The sequence below is a fragment of the Mchenga conophoros genome, linkage group LG7 (assembly GCF_057382185.1).
Source record: "Mchenga conophoros isolate Kocher_MC1m ecotype Shallow Benthic linkage group LG7, M_conophoros_male_GT1.1, whole genome shotgun sequence".
Lineage (NCBI taxonomy): Eukaryota > Metazoa > Chordata > Actinopteri > Cichliformes > Cichlidae > Mchenga > Mchenga conophoros.
Genome location: NC_140532.1, coordinates 60,252,017 through 60,272,320, shown reverse-complemented (window position 1 = coordinate 60,272,320; position 20,304 = coordinate 60,252,017). Strand labels below are relative to the sequence as shown.

Genomic DNA, 20,304 nt, shown 5'->3' with positions numbered 1-20,304 from the left:
ATCTGAATATTCTACTGCACACTTGAATCCTTGAGGCTAAAGCATAAAAAAGCTATACTTTTAAGATGCATCCATATTCAACTGTACAGTTCTAGTTTTTGTCCAACTAAAAGTTCCAAGAGCAGGAAAAACGTAGGCTAAATAATTAAATCGGTAAATGTCACAGTAAATAAAAGAAATCTAAATTTATTTTATGTTTCAATTTGTCAGCCTAGTGGAGGAAATGAAAACAAAACATCTTTACAGTTTTTAATCACAGAATATATTCATCACCATCAGTGCAGCTAAATAAAATTTTATTGTGGATGTGAAAGATCCACTGATAAAAATCCAACTAGAGTGAAATAAAATATGTGATTAAGGAGAACAATTTACATAAACAAACATCAATCAATTTCTTTCCCTTAGCAGAACTCTTCATGCACATTTGGGCTTTTTCAGCGCACAAATTCAACCTGTATAAATCTTTAAGGCATGTATCACTCACTAGTCCCCCTGCTTCGGAAGACATAGCCAGGCTACTAATACAAGGTCAATGTAAATGAAATAAGCAGCTATTCAGTTGAAATGAAAAACAAAGCCCCACTATGATGATATTTAGCAGTTATTTCTGAGCTGGCTGCACAGTGCTATTAGCAAAGAGGAGCTGGGGATTTTGTAAACTGAATTCTCCTGTATCTCAGCTCCATCTTCAACTTCAAGTTAGCTTTGTAATACTGAATAAATCATCTGCAAAAAGACCTTACAGCTCTTCTAAGGATCAAAAAACGGCTTAATTATCCAAGATCACAGATGCCTTACATTGTTAATGTGTTTTGAGCAGTGTGTTACAGTTTGCTGGTGAGCTGAGGGTGTGCACGCGTGCTGCTTACTCCCGGAAACCCTCCATCGAAAGAGGCGTTGAGCACCTCGTCCAGGTTTGTGGCTGTGATAAAGTCGAGGTTGGCTCTGACGTTTGCTGGAAGCTCCTCCAGGTCTTTCTCGTTGCGTTTCGGGAGGATGACGCGCTTCACTCCTGCCCTGTGTGCAGCCAGCACCTTGTCCTTAATCCCGCCCACCTGCAGAGGACGGGCCACACTTGTCTGTCAAAACTAGAGTGGACTAGAGATGATCGTTTTATGTGTGTTTACTATGATAACTTACTGGCAGCACAAGCCCTCTTAACGTGATCTCTCCAGTCATGGCGACGTCTGATCTGACCAGTCGGCCGCTAAACAGTGAAGCCAGGCAGGTGACGATTGTAACACCAGCAGAGGGGCCATCTTTGGTGACGGCTCCAGCGGGGAAGTGGAGGTGGATGTCTGTCCCCTCTAAAGGATCTGAACCCCCCACCACTGTTCAAACACACACACACAGTTGCACAACATAAGTTGTTTTGTATTTCTCTAAAACTACAAAATAGAATATAAACACTGGTGTATCTGGACTCACTGTTTGTGAGCTGGTAGGTTTTAGCATTCGCTCTGAGCCAGCTGATGGCCAAGTGGGCAGATTCTTTCATAACGTCTCCCAGCTGACCCGTGAGAGTGAGCTGACCTTCTCCCTCCATCCGACTGGCCTCCACAAACATGATCTCCCCACCAAGCGGCGTCCAGGCCAGGCCGAGAGCTACACCAGGCAGGGTGAGCCGCTCAGAGACCTGCCAATATGCACACGTGAAAACATCTTTTTCAATCCTCATAAAAGTACATAGAAAACAAGTTCCACATGACCTGGAGAGATGAAGGGAGAAAGGCAAATGACTTTAATCTGACAGGATGAGCAGCAGCTGTATGGAGCTGAGAGATCTGCTCACAGGCTGCCTTTATAGAGTCATGGATTGTGATGGAAACCAATCGCATCGGTTGAGGTCCACAGGCGGTCAAAAATGTTCATGAGAATAAATTCTGCATGTTTCTGTAATAAACTTGTGGATTATGAACACTGCACATGCTGCTCTTTCTCTCTCTGCTTACCTCCATTTCAAACACTGGAGGCCCCAGGATGTCTTTCAGTGCGATATGATCAATCACTATGGGCAACTCTGGAGGTGCTGCCTTGTCTGAAAACAAACATTACAGCAAAACATTCACTGAAAGCTAAATCAAGGACTGCCGTGTGAATAACTGCATTCAGTTCCTGTCTAGAAACAACAAAAAAATCAACAAACATGGTAACACCTGCAACATTCAGGATTCAGAAAAGGGTTTCACAAATTTGTGGATAACATCACATTGGCTACATCCATATTTTTTTGTAGCCTGTGGTTCAGAAAGCTACATGTCAAAGAAACAATATGTGTTGTTTATACCCATGTTCGTGCAGTTAGGAATATTCTTACTATTTCAAGTGAACGTAAACACACTGCAATCATCAGATCTTAGAGATTGTTTAGTTAAAAAAAAACAACTACATACACCAGGCTTCACAGGGAAAGGGGAAAAAAATGGCAGTGACATAGCTGCGAATGAGAACGAAAAACCAGCTGTGAACACATATACATAAATCGCACCAACATGACGCAAACATGCACACACGTAAAAGTCAAACAGAAACACAAATATCACAGATGAACATCAAAAACCGCTACCACTTAGAAAATACAAAAAGAATGCATGAGAACATGTATCAATTGTGCGCGTGCACACACACACACACACGCACGCACACACACACGCACACACACGTGTGGTTACCTGGAAACACAAAGGCCGCATTAAAGAACAGAAAGAAACACTTATGTCACGTTTATCCCATTTTTCTGTCTTTCTCTGTAATTAAACCACTCTACCTAAAACAAAATTTCCGGTCTTCATGTCTGCTACTTAATGATGCAAAAATGAGTTTTGTAGTTCTTTGTTTTTATTTACTCTACTGAGAATCCCGCAGACAAATCAAAAACTGAGTACTGCTGTGTAATATCCAGTGCTTTTGAGTAGGACACTGCACAATAAGGTTTATTTAGGATATTAGCATAAAAATCATAATGTTGTACTTGCGAGCATGCTTCAGATATCTAACACCTGACGTAAAATTTGATTTACAAATGATCATTAGACAAATAAACAACCAATAAGTAATTTGTCACCACGTCAAACATCTGTCTGTTATAACATCACATTATGAACCAACATCCATCAAACTGCTCTGGTCAAGATTTACTCAAAGTTTATTTTTCCCAGGCTCATTTCAGCCCCTTGTGCCCAACACTCGCACTCTGCAACAAAGAACAGAAGCACAAGTGTTTTAACTCAACATTATTAACGGCTGTTACCCGAACTATATTGTGGGAGATATTTCTCCTAACGTATTAGCCAGTTGTTGCTCACGTGCAGTCAGTCTTTGTTACTATGTCTGTAGTTCTTTGTTTAACCACACAGATAAGATCTGTGTCAGTTACTCGCGTCATCTGTGTCGCCAAACTAAGTCACAGGTTGACATGAAATTTATTCTGAACAAGCTCAATCGACTTTTCAAGATGTCCAAATAATATCAGTTAGTTTTACAGTGTACAATACTATGATACCAAGTAAAATATGTTGCTGTTCATTACATATGAGGCCTGTTACATATGTTGTTGTGATTTGGCCCAATATAAATAAAACTAACCTGATTGGATGAGAAAAAAATTACATTCGATTCTGGATTATAGTAAAAAAAACATTTACTTTACATTATGACTCAAGCAAAAAGGGATCTTGCAGTTCAATAAGACTTTGGAAGCTTGTTTCCCCCAATGAAAAAAAAAACATGTTTTGCGATCCATGTGTCAGAATATGGTGTTATTATCTTAAAATGTCAAGATAGTAAGTCAACATTTTAAGGTACCTAACTCAAAACTTTGAGAAAAAACCCTGCAAAATGTAGAAAATAACTTGAAATTTGAGTTGAGTCAAACATTTGAGGTAAAAGCCTGAAATATTCCATTCTGAAGTGCCTTCTTTCACCTGCACAAAATCTCAGAGAGCTGCTAAAACACTAGTCCTTGTTTCTATTTTAGTTATAGGCTGGTTTGTTGTATTTAACAGAGGAAAACCCAACAACCATAATACCCCCTATGAGCAAGCACTTTGGCGACAGGGGGAAGGAAAAACTCCCCTTTAACAGGAGGAAAGCTCCGGCATAACCAGGCTCAGGGAGGGGCAGCCATCTGACGCGACCGGTTGGGGAGCGACATGGAACACAGGTTAAAAGACAGGATTAACACCCTACAATAATACATGCCTCAGAATGCTAAATGTTAGACTTCATGGCAGTACAATTAGAAAAAGGTTGAACAAGTATGGCTTGTTTTTGGAAAAAAACAAACGTAGCATATCTGCACAAACACTTCATACCAGCTGTCAAGCACAGAATTGGACGGGTGACTGGATTGGATTTGGGTTTGTTCTGCTACCACAGAACCTGAGCACCTGAGCATTGAGTGGACTATGAACTCCTCAGTACACCAAATTTGTTTAGAGTCAAAAGTGAGACCATCTGTCCAACAGCTAAAACTGGGCTCAAATGATGCAACAGGACAATGACCCCAAGCTCTCGAGCAAATTCCACCACAATATGAGAGACTGATGAAGTCATACAGGAAAGAATTACTTTAAGGTACTGCTCCTAAAGGAGGTTCTAAAAGCTACTGAATCACAGGGTGAACTTCATTTTACAGGACCTATGAAAAACTCTTTTTTTACATGGCAGTATGGTCTTCAAATACATAAAAGAAAAACCCTTAAAGCAACAAAGCCTAAACACTCTGGTCAAAAAGGCATTAGCAAAATCTTTTTGTCATAATAAGTAAGTAAATAAATAAATAAATTTATAAAATAAATAAGTCCAGTGATGAGTGTTTCATTTTGCTATTATTACTGAAATAAATCTGTGTTAACTAAGATGCTCTTTTCTGTTGTACTTCATCTTTCAATATTTGTAATGACTCAACATTTGGTATTTAATGCACAAGCTTTGTTAGTGTGTAGCTCTGTGCTGTTCTGCAGCTAAAGCTTCAAATTAAATTCCACAGCCCGACCAAGATGGAAGGTTCAGACCCTCACCTCCATGCTGTTTTGAGTTTTCAGGGGTCAAAGTCTCTGTCTTGGTGAGTGTGTGACCCTCGGCAACCTTGACAGCTACAGCTCGGCAGATCGCCCCGATCTTCCTTTCTAGTGAGCGCACACCTGCTTCTCGGGTGTACCTAAAAGAGGAAGAACAAACAGAAGGACAAATAACAGATGACTAAAACACAGCTGTCACTGAGAGTCACAGTGTGATCAGGTAGGGTTAAAAACTTGGCAACACTCTGACTGTCAGTCATGTACTTGCTCTTTGTTTTGTCCTGTAACTGTAATCACCTGAAAACCTGAGAACCCGTCTCTCTCCTTTTTGAAATGTGTTTTTTTTTCTTATTTGTTTGCAAAAGAGATCTACCCAGATCAACCTATATATTTTCTATTTTTTGCACACTAACCAGACCGCCTCTGCATGTCAGAAAGACATGTGAACCTGTGATACGTATTCTACATGTAAGTTTACTTTTATAAAATTATGTCTGTCGAGTCTCTTTTAAATGAAGAAGCTATAACAATCATTCTCACAGATCAACGGTCACTGAACAAATCATCTCTCTCACAATTTCATTGTTGAAAATTCACACGTGTTTCAGTGTGTTTCACCACCAGTATCTGACACTGATGCCGCTGTGTGCTGCCGTTAACATAAAGCTTAAACGGCTATGCAGTCTTACAGTCTTAGGTGACGATGACTGAGTTTGTGTGAGATTGTACCTGCTGATTATGTCCGGTGTGGTGCTCTGAGGTATATGCAGCTGTTGAGGGGTTAACCCATGCTGCTCCAGCTGGTTTGGAATCAGGTGGCGGTGAGCAATCTCCACCTTCTCCTCCTGGGTGTAGCCTGAAACAACAGTAATAAAGAAAAACAACAACAACAACAAAACAGGGAGATCAGATGCTAGATTTCACTCTGGTCTTAAAATGACTCATAATTTGTATCTTTCAGATTTGGATTATGTCATGTCCTTTGAGGAACACAGGTGCCCATTTAACAGGAAAATGTTTTTTCTTTTAATTGGAAACTTTTTGGACTTCTATAGTGGAGTTCTGGGAACGTATTTTCAATAAAATAGAAACCCTCTTGTTATGATAACCTCTGATAAATCTGCTGAGATATTTCGTCAGAACAAAGTGACTAAACCCACCTGGTACCTCCAGCACCTCCATCCTGTCAAGCAGGGCCGGGGGAATGGTCGCTGTAGTGTTTGCTGTAGCGATGAAGAGCACTTGTGAGAGGTCAAAGGCCACATTCAGGTAATGGTCTGTGAAGCCGTGGTTCTGCTCTGGGTCCAGGACCTTAGCGTGCACACAGAAACCCTTTTATTTTGTGTGTGTGTGTGTTTTTTGTGAACTGTGCAAACTGCAGTAAGTGGGAACTTTGTGGCATCATGGGGCAGGAATACTAATAACACTTGTGTTATTATGAAAATTATTATGTGTTGTAGTGGTTAATTAGGTAGCTATAGCAACCAATTGGTGGATACGGTATGTTGCATGTTTCTACTCGCTACTGACAATTAATCCTTCAAAACATTAAGGTTTTGTTTAGGGAGTAAATAACCAGAGAAGACGTGATACTACATCACACGTAACCTGAGAGAGAAACAGACTGACCTCCAGCAGAGCAGCTGCAGGGTCCCCTTGCAGGCTCTTCCCCAGCTTGTCCACCTCATCCAGAAGGAAGACGGGATTATTGACGCCCACTGTCTTCAAACCATTGATAATGCGGCCGGGCATGCTCCCTACATATGTACGCCTGGAGACATGGCAAAGACACAAAATGATGCTCTACTCTGTGAACTTTTCAGTTTCAAGCAAACCAAAGGCTCACGATATACCCTAGAGATATGCACTGAATTACCAAGCAATAATATCTGAGAAAAAATAAACACAGATGCGACATTCTCTGTAGTGAATAAAGCTAATGCAAGCAAGCTTCAAGTGTTTGCTAGCATGTACTGGCTGAAAGCAGTTTGTGGGCTTCGAAAGTAGGAAATAAAAATGATTTAAATCACATAAGAACATCAGAAATATTTTTAAGTTGAACAAACTGTATAATCAATTGTTTGAAGAGTCTGGTCCTTATTTCTGCTGTTGGTAGGACATGCACATGTTTCTTATTTGGGTGTAAATATGTATGTGAGCCATTGATTTAAAACAACACGACCATCCACGTAACCCGAGATGAACTCTTTTGCCCCATTCGCCTCTCTGCTCGCACAGAGACTCCAGACATGACACCCATAACAGTAACAAGAGGATCTGTGTGATGTGGTGTATGTGCTTGGCCACAATTTGTCTTCCAGTTGGTGACAACCTTTTAACACTTTCTAACAAACACAGATTACCAGTGACCTCTCTTTATTTTACAGAAAAACAAAGCTTATATTTACATAAGGTCATCTACATAAAAGTAAAAGTCCAAGTCAGAAGAAAACAAAACCAACAAATGTGCCGAATACTTTCAGACTACTGTCCGAATCCATTTATGTCCTTTATCCTTCATTTAAATTAAACCCAAGTGGACTTTAAGGGATGCTTGAATGATATCAGCAGGCTTTCCCAAGAAATTTCATTACATCTTAGTACAGGTTTTGGACTTAATAAAATAAAAAAGACACTATTTTACTCTAGCTTTCCCAGTGGGGAGTGTTAAGGAAAAACTTGGGATAAAATACATGATTTTTCATAGTGAGCTTCATTATTTGTGAGTGTGATTTATAAACAGAGATGGGCAGTAACGCGTAATCTGATTACTTTTTTCAGGTAACGAGTAAAGTAAGGGATTACTATTGCAAAAACGGTAATTAGATTACCGTTACTTTCCCGTAGGAACGCTGTGTTACTGCGTTACTAAAACCGTGATTTTTTTTGCGAGAGTGTCTCATGACAGTGACGTAAGCGAGTGCGACATTCGTGATAACAGCTGTGTGCAGATCAACAGTGGATCATATATCGAGTGTGGGAGAGAGTATGAGCGTGCAGCGTTTAAAGTGTGGAAGTACTGACCTTACTTTGAGTTTGATTCCATAAAAAAGTGACAAAAACATTAGCGTCCGTTGTGCGTGGGAAGAAAACTTCTTTTTACAGCGAAAAAAACCCCTAAACTTCCAAGCAAGCACCGAGTGTGGTACCACGTAATGGGAAACTCACAGAGAAACTCGCGGATTCTTCCACTGACCGCTGCGGCACACCTGCACCAGAGCACACCTCCGCCTACCTACTCCTGCTTTACAGGTGAAAATAGAGCAAAAGGACCGCTGAGTCTTTCATGTTATTTATTTTGTGTGTTTTACTTGCATCTATGTGAAAGACTGAGTGTAAACACACAAAAAATATATATTTTATGTGCTGGAATGTGTAGAAAATAGGTTTAAATGTTAAACAAATTTCTTCCAGTCAGAGAATGTTGCATATAATTTAATTTTTGCTTGATACATAAATTTAAAAGATTAAAACTAATAAAACAAGTTTTAAAAAGAGACGTTTCCATTTGATTACATTTTGTATGATGGATTGTAGAAAAAGTAGAATTGGGCTGAAAGATCTATCACTTTATCACCTCTTCAGGTTGTAAATCGTGTTTTTAAAAAGTAACTAAGTAACTAAGTAATTAATTACTTTTGAAAATAAGTAATCAGTAAAGTAACGGGATTACTTTTTGGGGGGAGTAATCGGTAATTAGTTACTTATTACTTTTTTCAAGTAACTTGACCAACACTGTTTATATAGCATCAAATGTAATGCCTTATGTTACGCGAGCTTGTGTTTTTGCTCCACCACACGTCCACGGAGCAATTTAAGTCCCAGCATGAAAACAATATACTCAAGCACATTTCTCTAGCCACTTTAAAAGAGTTCTACATAACAAGACTACAGTAATAGAATAGAATAGGATAGATTTTATTGTCACTGTTACAAGAACAATGAAAGGCTGTTTGGCACGAATCCTGCCTAAGAAAAAAGAACAAAGATCTACCTGTTAAATTTTACAATTACATATTGCTTTATATTTATTTATATTGCACTTATTTAGAGTTTCACTCATGCACACCTTCACAAAGTTCCTAATTCCAAAGATGCAATATCCATTTGTGACTGGTAGGGCCACTGTGAGCCTGCAGTGCAGTCAGTGGACACATTAGTGTCAACAACTGGTGCAAAAGTTTGAATATGACGACGAAAGACAAAGGGAGCATTTACCTGCATTATCTTAGTTTTCAGGGGTGCTCCTTGGTGGAATCATCCAGTAATATATTATTATTTTAGTTCAGGAATTAAAATACTGGCACATTCAGCTGGTGTCCTAAGTCTGGAATTTGTATCTTTACCCTACTTTTAAAAAATTACGCTGCAGGGAAACAGGGATTTAAATAAAAATGCAGACTCTATTCCAAAGAAAGCAACACGCTTTGTGTGGGTGGGTGTGAGTAGACCACGGATCTCAAACTCCAATCCTCAAGGGCCGGTGTCCTGAAACCTTTCCATGTGTCCCTGTTGCAACACACAGTAGTAGTTCATTGGTAAAAGAGTATAGAACTTGACTGCATGCTGAGGTGGCAATTCAGCCATTTGATTTATGTTACAGCAGCTCACGAGTGAATGAACATGACGCAATAAAAGCACTTTTGTCATTTTTCCAAATATTTACCGGTAAATTTCCTTAAAATTACTTGAATAGGGTTGGGGGTTGCCACTTCAGCATGCAGTCAAGTTCTATAGAGTCTTGCTAATGACCTACTAATTGTATTCAGATGTTTTTGAACAGGGACACATGGAAAAGTTTAAATTAACTAGTCCACAGCCACAATAACAATCAGTGTCCAGACGAACAGAATCAGCTGTTCGTCTGTTAAACCAGTTTTCTCTGGTAAAACGGTTAAAAAACTAGCATATCTCAGGTCTATTATTGTAGTTTGTATTTTTTGGGGGTTGTTGCTATACATGGGCAACCTGAAAACTCACAGTCTACACTGTGGACACGAAACCTTCAGTTGCATAACAATCTTATGAGCATACCTGTGTCCTCGGATGTCAGACTGGTCACAGACGCCTCCCAAAGCAATTCGGTGAAATTCTCTGCCCAGAGTTCGGGCAATCGAGCGTCCTACACTCGTCTTACCGACTCCAGGAGGGCCCACAAAACATAAGATGGGGCCCTAAAAATAGCAGATACAGCAGTATGAAACTCAAAGATTAATACATAACAAATGTAAGAAAAGTGCTTTGTGTAACACAAGATTTCATCTTTAAGCATCCGTAGACTGGGATATTAAGGAAGCACCTTGAGTGATGTCTTCAGCTGCCTGACAGCTAAATACTCCAGGACGCGTCTCTTCAGCTTGTTCATGGCGTAGTGATCGTTGTCCAATAGGGTACGTGCAGCTCGGATGTCCAGGCAGTCTAGAAGGTTTAAGTGTTTTAGGTGAGTTAAATGGACAGGCTCTTATATAGCACTTTTCTACTCTGAGCACTCAAACCGCTTCATACAACTAATTCATTCACCCAATCACACAAGCACTTTTTCTAAACTGTTAAGTGCTCACTATCTAACATTCATACACATTCATTCACACTCCGATGGATGAATCGGAGAGCAACATGGGGTTAGTATCTTGCCCAAGGATATTTGGCATGCAGACTGGAGGAGCCTGGGATAGAACCACCAACCTTCCGGTTAGTAGCTGACCTGCTCTAGTAGCAATTTGAATGTGAGACCAAAGAAACATACACAGACATCAAAAACCAGGTAGACAATTTGCCCCACAGTGGTTTGGCAAATTTTAGAGGTCCATCAATCAGATGTCAGAGAGCAGCGCATACTTTGGTTGTGACCTCTGACACTGCTGCTAAATGAACCCTTACCCTTAACATTTGGAGTCATTACTTATATTTGGTTACATGTTTACGCCTGCAATCAGCAGGGACAAACCAGAACAGTTCTTGTGAAATTCAAGCATTATTATGTATGCTGGGACGCTGTGTAGCGCCATTTAATTTGGCCTGATTCAGTCCACCCAACTAACTGTATGCGCAAAGTGGCTGGTTATGAATAGCCAATAACACTTCAATGAGTTACCAATACAACTCCAAGCTTTCAAATAATTGGTGTCCAGGATATGTTGACCTTAAAAATGTAGCTTAAAGAGTGCGAATCAAAACCCAAAGAGACTGAGAATGTTTATTTCATTTTGATTATTGTTTAAGAACGCATTAAAAAGATGACAGCCTTAATCAACGCAGTAGATGCTTTGACCTGGAAAGCAGACAGCTGCATATCAAAGCCTTCTCAATGTCAAAGTCTGTAAAGTTTTTACTGTCACTACTACGGCTCAGTGAAATCTACCAAACCCAAAGAGTTTAACTGAGCTGACGTCCATTAAAAGTTGTCTGCAGATTAATTTACCTTTGGTGCTTTTGCTCCATGGCAACTCCACCATCAGGTCCAAGTAGTTTCTGGTCAGGGCATACTCAGGCATTGACTGAGGCATCTTCTTCAATCTGACAGATTGAAGAGGAACATGAACAATCTAACTGAAGTATTTAAGGCTAATTACAGTACTGGATCATGTTTACACAGACACCAAACAGAGCCAGATCTAAACATGGTCTAAACAAGTAAAAGCAGCAGCATTATTTGTGTTTGTGAAGTATGCACAAATACACTTTATATTGTGTATATGTTGTATGAAATTTACCTTTTGAGTTCTTTCAGGCAAATTTTGAGGGCAGCTTCAGGCATGTTCGCCCCATGAACCTTCCTCTCCAAGGCTGCTGTGTCATCACCATCATCATCTTCATCCTCCTCATCCAGATTGAACTGTCGACCTGGGAACACTGTACCTTTCCGCACCAACACCTAAACAGAGGGGAATCCCAAATGTGAGCACGAGATTTGGAATGTAAATCACAGTGTGAACATACAAGGACTGCACATCTGTTACCCTCTTCTCATTATCAGGACTCGTCTTCCTGGTTTTCTGCAGCAGTTTTAGTCCCTCTATCTGTCTGGTCAGCATGGGCAGGGCCTTCTTAAAGCGCTCTTCCAAACTCAATGCATCCAGGACCTTCACAGCACATGGAAAACAACACATTTTATTTATTGTGAAGATTTATTGTTGAGGGAAAAAAAAAGTCAAAAATCACATCAATGTGTGCTTTCATGCTAAAAAATAAAGCACTAAATCCTTAAATGGCAGAATAAGTGGAAAGTTCCTGTATTGCTTCAAAACCCCAACAAATAGTGACCTCTCTCTTTCTCCTCTAAGTATACTGTCAAATATTGTGGATATCAAGGACGTAGAACAGAAGGAAGAAGAGGAAAGAAAGGTAGAGGAAGAAAAAGAAAAGTAAGAAAATGTAAAAAGTGGAACAGTAGGAAGAAGTAGGAGGAGGAGTAAGAAGAAGAAGAAGAAGAAGACTAGAAGGAAAGAAGAAGGGGAGGAGGAAGAAGAAGAGTCCGCTTCCCTTTTACGTCCCAAGTAGTTGCCATATCAAAAGGATCACCATATTTCAGGATGTAGGATGCCCTTCCTGCAGTAAACCTAGGATTTACTGCAGGAGGGGCCACAAGTAGTTTGGGCTAAAATGGGTATTTGGCAAAAGCAGAGCAACTGAAGTTAGAACACTTGCAGAAACTGTTTGCATCAAGATTAAAACCTTTTTGATTTCTAAAAAATGAATAAAAACATGTTGGCTCTTCTAAAGCTTTGATTGTGTATACAGTTTGAATTCACCTGGAGTTTCTCCTTGTTTGAGGTGCGGATCATCGAGGCAACAACGTCAGGTAGAGTTTCCCTCGGCAGACTGTCCAAGAGGCGCCTGAACTTGGCCACGACTGGAACAGACATGTCTAACATACCTAACAACTACACACACACACACACACACACACACACACACACACACACACACACACACACACACACACACACACACACACGTAAATGTGTAAACAAAAACAAAAAAACACAATAAATCAAGTCCAACTGCATGTGTATGTTTTCATCTTCAGTCTGATCCATCACATCATGCTGCAGCACAGCACAGTTTACTTCTATATTACATTTTTAAAAAGTTGCCTGTTTCTTATTATTCTCAAAAATGTTCATATTTCACAGTTTGGTAAGTTTTGAAAATAATTGACAACAAGCTCTTACATAAACTGCCAATGCAAACATTGAGATGAAGTTTTTATAAGTAAAGGGCATACAGTGGCAGCTGCAATCTGCAGATCGCTTCATTGTAAAATGACACGCACAAACTTAATTTGTACATAGATTTGTACATCCCACTCTGCTGGTTGGATGTGCAAACAGGGTTTAGGTGGAAAGGAAGTCAGGAGGAAACCCAACTTCCGACCTCAGTACAGAAGTCAGGATCTGATATATTCAAAGCAACATCTAGATGAAACAGCTGCTTTATGAGTTATTGTTGTGGATAGATGACACTTAAACTGAGCTGTATGGCCAAAGTTAATACTTGAGAGGAAAAAAAGTAGTTTGTGGTGAAAAAAACAAAAAAACAACAACTAGCAAATATTTAAATATGACAGTAGAACTATATTAGGCTGTTTGGCAGCCAAAGCAGAGAAAAGATTCTAACCAGAAAATAACTGACAAGCTGTGGAGACAGCACACGCTGTGCGTGCACAGCAGCCTAAAAAATAATTCAGAATGACATGAGCTGTTCTACAAAATCATCTGCCAGATGAAAATAAATAAATAAATACATTTTTAAAAATCGAATAGTTGACTGGGTATCAACAATTAGTGTTTATTTAGCCATTTCATAATCTAAATAAAACTTTTTAAAACGTGCATTATAATTTAAGGGACTATTTTCAAATAACAATATAAATTTACTGAAGACGTGGCATTCCCTGTTTTTCCCCTCAAAAGTAATTTTTGTAAAAAAAACAAAACAAAAAGCACATTCTGCTAAATTTAACAACACTTTCGCCAGCAGGGGGCAGCATTTTACCAGTAGGTGTTTTAAAAATGTTTTCCACTGCTTTTTCAATTCTGATGATTCTTTTTAACTATACCTCAATTTTCCACAAATCTAAACACGAATGTTCACAGTTTAGAGTATTTTAATGCAAAGTGGTATTTCATTAAAATACAGCCTGGCCCCAATCCAACTTCAGTTAATATTTCTTCAAGACAACACATGTTAAAGTCGTTTCAGTTGTTGTGTCTAATTTTTTTGCCTAAATTATATATATTTTTGAATATACAAACACATCATAGATTTTGCAGGCTGTGAAAAATCAAGAAATGTTTTAGTCCACATATAAAGTAATTTGCTGAATGCAAGTCTCTTTGTAGGCAACAGCTCTTGTGTGTATGTAACACTTTAGTGTATATTAAAGAACCCTCACATGTCCGTCAGTCATCACTCATCAAGTCTGCACCGCCCTTTTGGCATTTTTTTTCCTCCTTACAAAGGCATTTTTGTTTTTAACTTAATCAGTTTTTCAAGACATGAATTTTTTTACGACCTCACTCTCTTAAATTCTTAAACACACACACACACGCGCACACACACACACACCTGTACAGCAGCCTGGTAGAACTTCTCCGACAGCTCCCCCAGCTCTCCATCATCTGTTGCGGTGGCATCTCTTTGTGGGGTCGTATACCGCTCCAACTGATCTAACTGCTTCACCTGTCATTTTTTTTTTTTTTAAATAAAAAGTGAGTCACATTGTGAGGCCACACATACTTGTGTATTGTGCATTTCTAATATGCTAAAACATGTTTCATTACTTTATTTAATGATGAAATGGTGTTATAAAAGTCATACACTAGATGATCTTGTTTAAATGCTGATAAAAGAACTTTTAATTCACACCGGGTAATAAAAATGTATTCTCACTATCACTCAATTTAATCCCATCTTAATAACTAGACAGTGGAGGTCAGTGATTACGCCGCAGTACAAGTGATGCGTTGGTTTTAGAAAAGTGAGCACTCCTACTCTGAATGGGCCAGCTGCACATGTGCTGGAAACCCCAAAACGGCCCCTGAAAGAGATACGGTACTACACAACGATCAGTGTCCACCCACATCTGCACAATTTGACTTTTAAATGATTTACAGAAAATCAAACGTGTAGTAATTCATGGAGGGAAACTGCCAAGACTTTCCGAATAAGGAATCCATCTTTCTATAGATGTAGATCTACGGAGCACGTATGAAATGCATCAGGCATCCTAAGCTGACTTGAAAGTTGTTGAATAGGAACAACTGTGTGTCTGTAGCTTCCCATGTGCACAAGGAGTTATAATCTCAGCCTTAGGCATGTCTGGCTGACTTGCCAACAAACTTTATTTCTGCAGCTTATAACTTCTGTTGAACCTCTTGCTGGACTTGGCAAGTAGTGGAATCAGGTGACCTTTAACTTCTCAGACTGATTTTTTGTTGGTTTTTTTTAGGGGATTTATAATGTTCAGCTATTGCTCCTTTTTCTCACTAATGCTACTTCTATTACTTGTGGGTTTGCATGATTTACAGTTCAGAAAATTCAATATTACACTTGACCTTGGTGCAGTCCTCCACTTTACTGCTTGAATCAAACCAATTTAAATCTAGTTTCCCCCTTTTTTAGTCAGATTTCTTCTGATGCGCTGGACCTTGGAAAAAGAAGGCTTGAGCAGCAGATGAGTGGGGCTTCTGTGCTGCCAGCTAGAGCTACAGTGGGGCAAAAAAGTATTTAGTCAGCCACCGATTGTGCAAGTTCCCCCACTTAAAATGATGACAGAGGTCAGTAATTTGCACCAGAGGTACACTTCAACTGTGAGAGACAGAATGTGAAAAAAAATCCATGAATTCACATGGTAGGATTTGTAAAGAATTTATTCGTAAATTAGGGTGGAAAATAAGTATTTGGTCACCTCAAACAAGGAAAATCTCTGGCTCTCACAGACCTGTAACGTCTTCTGTAAGAAGCTTTTCTGTCCCCCACTCGTTACCTGTATGGATGGCGCCTGTTTGAACTCATCATCTGTATAAAAGACACCTGTCCACAGCCTCAAACAGTCAGACTCCAAACTCCGCCATGGCCAAGACCAAAGAGCTTTCGAAGGACACCAGGAAAAGTATTGTAGACCTGCACCAGACTGGGAAGAGTGAATCTACAATAGGCAAGCAGCTTGGTGTGAAAAAATCAACTGTAGGAGCAATCATCAGAAAATGGAAGACATACAAGACCACTGATAATCTCCCTCGATCTGGGGCTCCACGCAAGATCTCATCCCGTGGGGTCAAAATGATCATGAGAACGGTGAGCAAAGATCCCAGAACCACACGGGGGGACCTGGTGAATGACCTGCAGAGAGCTGGGACCAAAGTAACAAAGGTCACCATCAGTAACACACTACAACGGCAGGGAATCAAATCCCGCAGTGCCAGACGTGTTCCGCTGCTGAAGCCAGTGCATGTCCAGGCCCGTCTGAAGTTTGCCAGAGAGCACATGGATGATACAGCAGAGGATTGGGAGAATGTCATGTGGTCAGATGAAACCAAAGTAGAACTTTTTGGTATAAACTCAACTCGTCGTGTTTGGAGGAAGAAGAATACTGAGTTGCATCCCAAGAACACCATACCTACTGTGAAGCATGGGGGTGGAAACATCATGCTATGGGGCTGTTTTTCTGCCAAGGGGACAGGACGACTGATCCGTGTTAAGGACAGAATGAATGGGGCCATGTATCATGAGATTTTGAGCCAAAACCTCCTTCCATCAGTGAGAACTTTGAAGATGAAACGAGGCTGGGTCTTCCAACATGACAATGATCCAAAACACACCGCCCGGGCAACAAAGGAGTGGCTCCGTAAGAAGCATTTGAAAGTCCTGGAGTGGCCTAGCCAGTCTCCAGACCTCAACCCCATAGAAAATCTGTGGCGGGAGTTGGAAGTCCGTGTTGCTCGGCGACAGCCCCAAAACATCACTGCTCTCGAGAAGATCTGCATGGAGGAATGGGCCAAAATACCAGCTACTGTGTGTGCAAACCTGGTAAAGACCTATAGTAAACGTTTGACCTCTGTTATTGCCAACAAAGGTTATGTTACAAAGTATTGAGTTGTATTTTTGTTATTGACCAAATACTTATTTTCCACCCTGATTTATGAATAAATTCTTTACAAATCCTACCATGTGGATTCATGGATTTTTTTTTCACATTCTGTCTCTCACAGTTGAAGTGTACCTCTGGTGCAAATTACTGACCTCTGTCATCATTTTAAGTGGGGGAACTTGCACAATCGGTGGCTGACTAAATACTTTTTTGCCCCACTGTATGTGCCTGAGATTAGCATATTAAGGACCAAGCCATCTATTATTGGCATGATGTAAAGCTGAGAGTAGAAAACCAAATCAGAAGCAAAATGTTTGCAGCAGTCTGTGCAGAAATCTGAGCTTTTGGCTCACAGGGATCACTTGTACAGTATGGAAACCCCATTACCTGAAACTTTTGTCATGTTTACTATAAGCATAAAAAACATTAACAGTGTGTTTACAAAGAATATTGCTGTACAACAACAGGAAATAGCAAAACATTTCTTATTATCTACCCTCAGGCAACTAGTAAATACAGTGTTGCAGGAAAGAATACTTCTTACATTGACTAAATCAGAGTACATCATCAGTATGTAGTGATACTACTGCTTCGTTACAGGTACAAAACAGAACACTTATGATGACCACTGTCGCTCATTAAATAGACAGCACATCCAGAAACTTAGGTTTATCTTACAAAAAAAAAATTGCTCCAATATTTTAACATCAAATCAAACCGACAGCTTACCTCTGCCAGGACAAAGGGTCGCTCTTTTAACAGACTCGATACACTGAATCGGCACAGTCCAGTGATGAGGAGGGTATAGTGAGGTTTGGGCCAGTTACTGCCCACTACCTGCACTGCAATCCCTGCTGTACCAATTCTACACAGACACACACAGAGAGAGAAAGAGAGTGTGTGACAGATGAGGTGGCCATTGAAAAGCAGTTCACTGAAAGGTTGCATTCTGCAGTACAACAAACTGTTCTGATTTTAAATGCTTGCAAAGCCTCAGTATTCACACCTCTGATCGTGTTGGAGCCTTTCACAGTGTCATTTAAGCTTCATATAAGCAGCAAGTGTGCTGTAGTGTGTGGAAAATCAAGCATCTGAGTTTCATTCAAACCCTGTTACATTTTAAGTATAAGCGCCAAACATTTACATGAGCAAGTGCAAGTATTTCCTGTCCTTCACTGCAGAGGATTATAAGGATTTATTCATTCCATCTCAAATCAATGTGGTCTTTCTGCTCAACTATCTCAGATTTTCCTAAAAAAAAAAAGCTCTTAATTTTTGAAAAAAAAAAAAAAAAAAAAACAGTGATTTTTGTTGTTGTTAAGATATTAGTAGTTTTCAAGATACATTTTCTTGAAAAATGGTCTGGTTTTTTTTGCACTTGGAAATAATGAGGGTGCATTACAGCATGAATATATCTCAGAAAATATTAAAGATAAAAGCCTTTAATTCAGTTATAATTATTACCTCAGTTATAATCAGAGCCTCACCTGGAAATGGCAGAATTGTGTTTCATTTGGATTAACTTACCCACTGATAGCTTCTAGTATTTCAAGTATTTCTTCTACAGGTTTCATTTTGCAGTGTCACATATTTTTTTAGTGCATCTTTAAATATGGAACTTTATACAATTGCTTGATTTATTTTTCACATTTAAACTAGTCATATATATTTCAAAAAAGCCTTAAATCATTCATTCAATCATTCAATCAAAATTGAAATCGTACATTTTTTTAGGGAAATCTGAGAAAATGTTCTACAATTTTTATGATTTAAGATAGCATGACCACCTTCCTCACAGATTAACTCAGTGTCGGACAAACCATCTTTTTCCTGGTAACCAATCTAGAGACAGGAACACGCTGTTTGGTAACCTACTGATCTGGAGTCCACTGATTAAAGGCTAAAGTCCGCTTCTCTGTGCTTGCCCGGCCGTTTCCGACTTCATGGCTACAGTAAAAGTGGAGATGTTTCTAGAACAAATAATAGTTTAAAAAAGGGGGGTAGGTAAAGTACATGCTCAAATATGCATTGAGTTTCGATTTACCCAATATTCAGTACATTTCCCCTGACGATGACACACACTACAGACGTCTAAACACATAAAATACTCCTGTGTACTGGAAATATATTTGATCTTCTTCCTTATCCTGCAGAGATGTTGTGACCTGTTACGTTTATGACAACTTGAAGGGGACCCATCAGCTGTATGTCACACCTCCACACAACAACCGTGTAAACCCACAGAAAGCTACACAGCTACAAGTTCATTACTTGTGCAACGTGGGGAGGTCGTCGGTGTCGTGCTCCGGGTCTCTGGTGTTAGGAATCACCCCTATGATGGTGCTTTTCAGCGAAGTCCCCTTCAGCAGCCGCTCTCGGACAAGGTGCATGTTCCGTGGGGAGTCCACGCTGAACCTGACCGTGGAGCCCGGGAGAAGAACTCCTTCGTGGGTCAGCAGCAACGGGAGACGGCTCGGTATCTGAATTGCACCGCCGGAGACCATTGTCCAGTTTTTGTTTTTTAAATGTCGGTGCCCAGTGACTGTTTTATAACACAACTTCAGTAAACACCTACTTGTTTTGCTGTTAAGTAGGCCAGCCGAGATCAAACACAAGACTTCCGGGTAGAACTTTCAAAATAAACCTCTCATTGATGCCCTGATGAGGACATTTAATTTCTATTGCAAAAAAGAGAACTCGTATTCGAAGCAATTTAAAAACTACAACGCAACTGGGAGTTTTTATACTCATTTTCAAACTATTTTTACATCCGAAAAAGCTTTTTTCTGTCATTCTCCCATATCGTAACTTCCTGTCGGAAGTTGTTGGATGGGCTACGGTGAATGCAGAGGGACAAACAACATGCGTTCGCATAATGATTTCAAAACAAAACAAAAAAACGAACTTTAGACTGAGTAAGCTTTCACGATTTTATTCGTTAATCTGTTTTCAGGGTGGAAGAAAATATGAATTTTGAATAGTTGAATTGAATTGAATTGAATTGAATGCTTTATTGGCCATATGCAGGTTGCCCCGCAGAGGAATAGGACCCCCCCCCCCCCCCCCCCCCCCCGACCACATGTCACATGGCAAGCTGCACACTATCTACTATTATATTCATTGCATAGTATAGTTTAAAAAATACTCCTCACAGCCAGATAAATTATATTTCTGATATGTTTATGC

General features: G+C 39.8%; 1 protein-coding gene across 1 annotated transcript; it reads right to left on the bottom strand.

The window, feature by feature from the left end:
• Positions 1-235: 235 nt before the first annotated feature.
• On the bottom strand, positions 236-19,739 carry lonp2 (lon peptidase 2, peroxisomal). Its single transcript, XM_085280544.1, has 17 exons — positions 19,390-19,739; positions 17,848-17,983; positions 14,595-14,708; positions 12,776-12,907; positions 11,984-12,106; positions 11,738-11,898; positions 11,446-11,540; positions 10,324-10,442; positions 10,059-10,198; positions 6,654-6,795; positions 6,185-6,335; positions 5,754-5,880; positions 5,025-5,164; positions 1,956-2,041; positions 1,432-1,639; positions 1,144-1,334; positions 236-1,058 (listed from the first exon to the last, which is right to left on the bottom strand). The coding sequence occupies exons 1-17, from the start codon at positions 19,620-19,622 to the stop codon at positions 828-830; spliced, it is 2,529 nt and encodes an 842-aa protein (XP_085136670.1). The 5' UTR covers positions 19,623-19,739; the 3' UTR covers positions 236-827.
• Between the last annotated feature and the right edge of the window lie 565 nt (positions 19,740-20,304).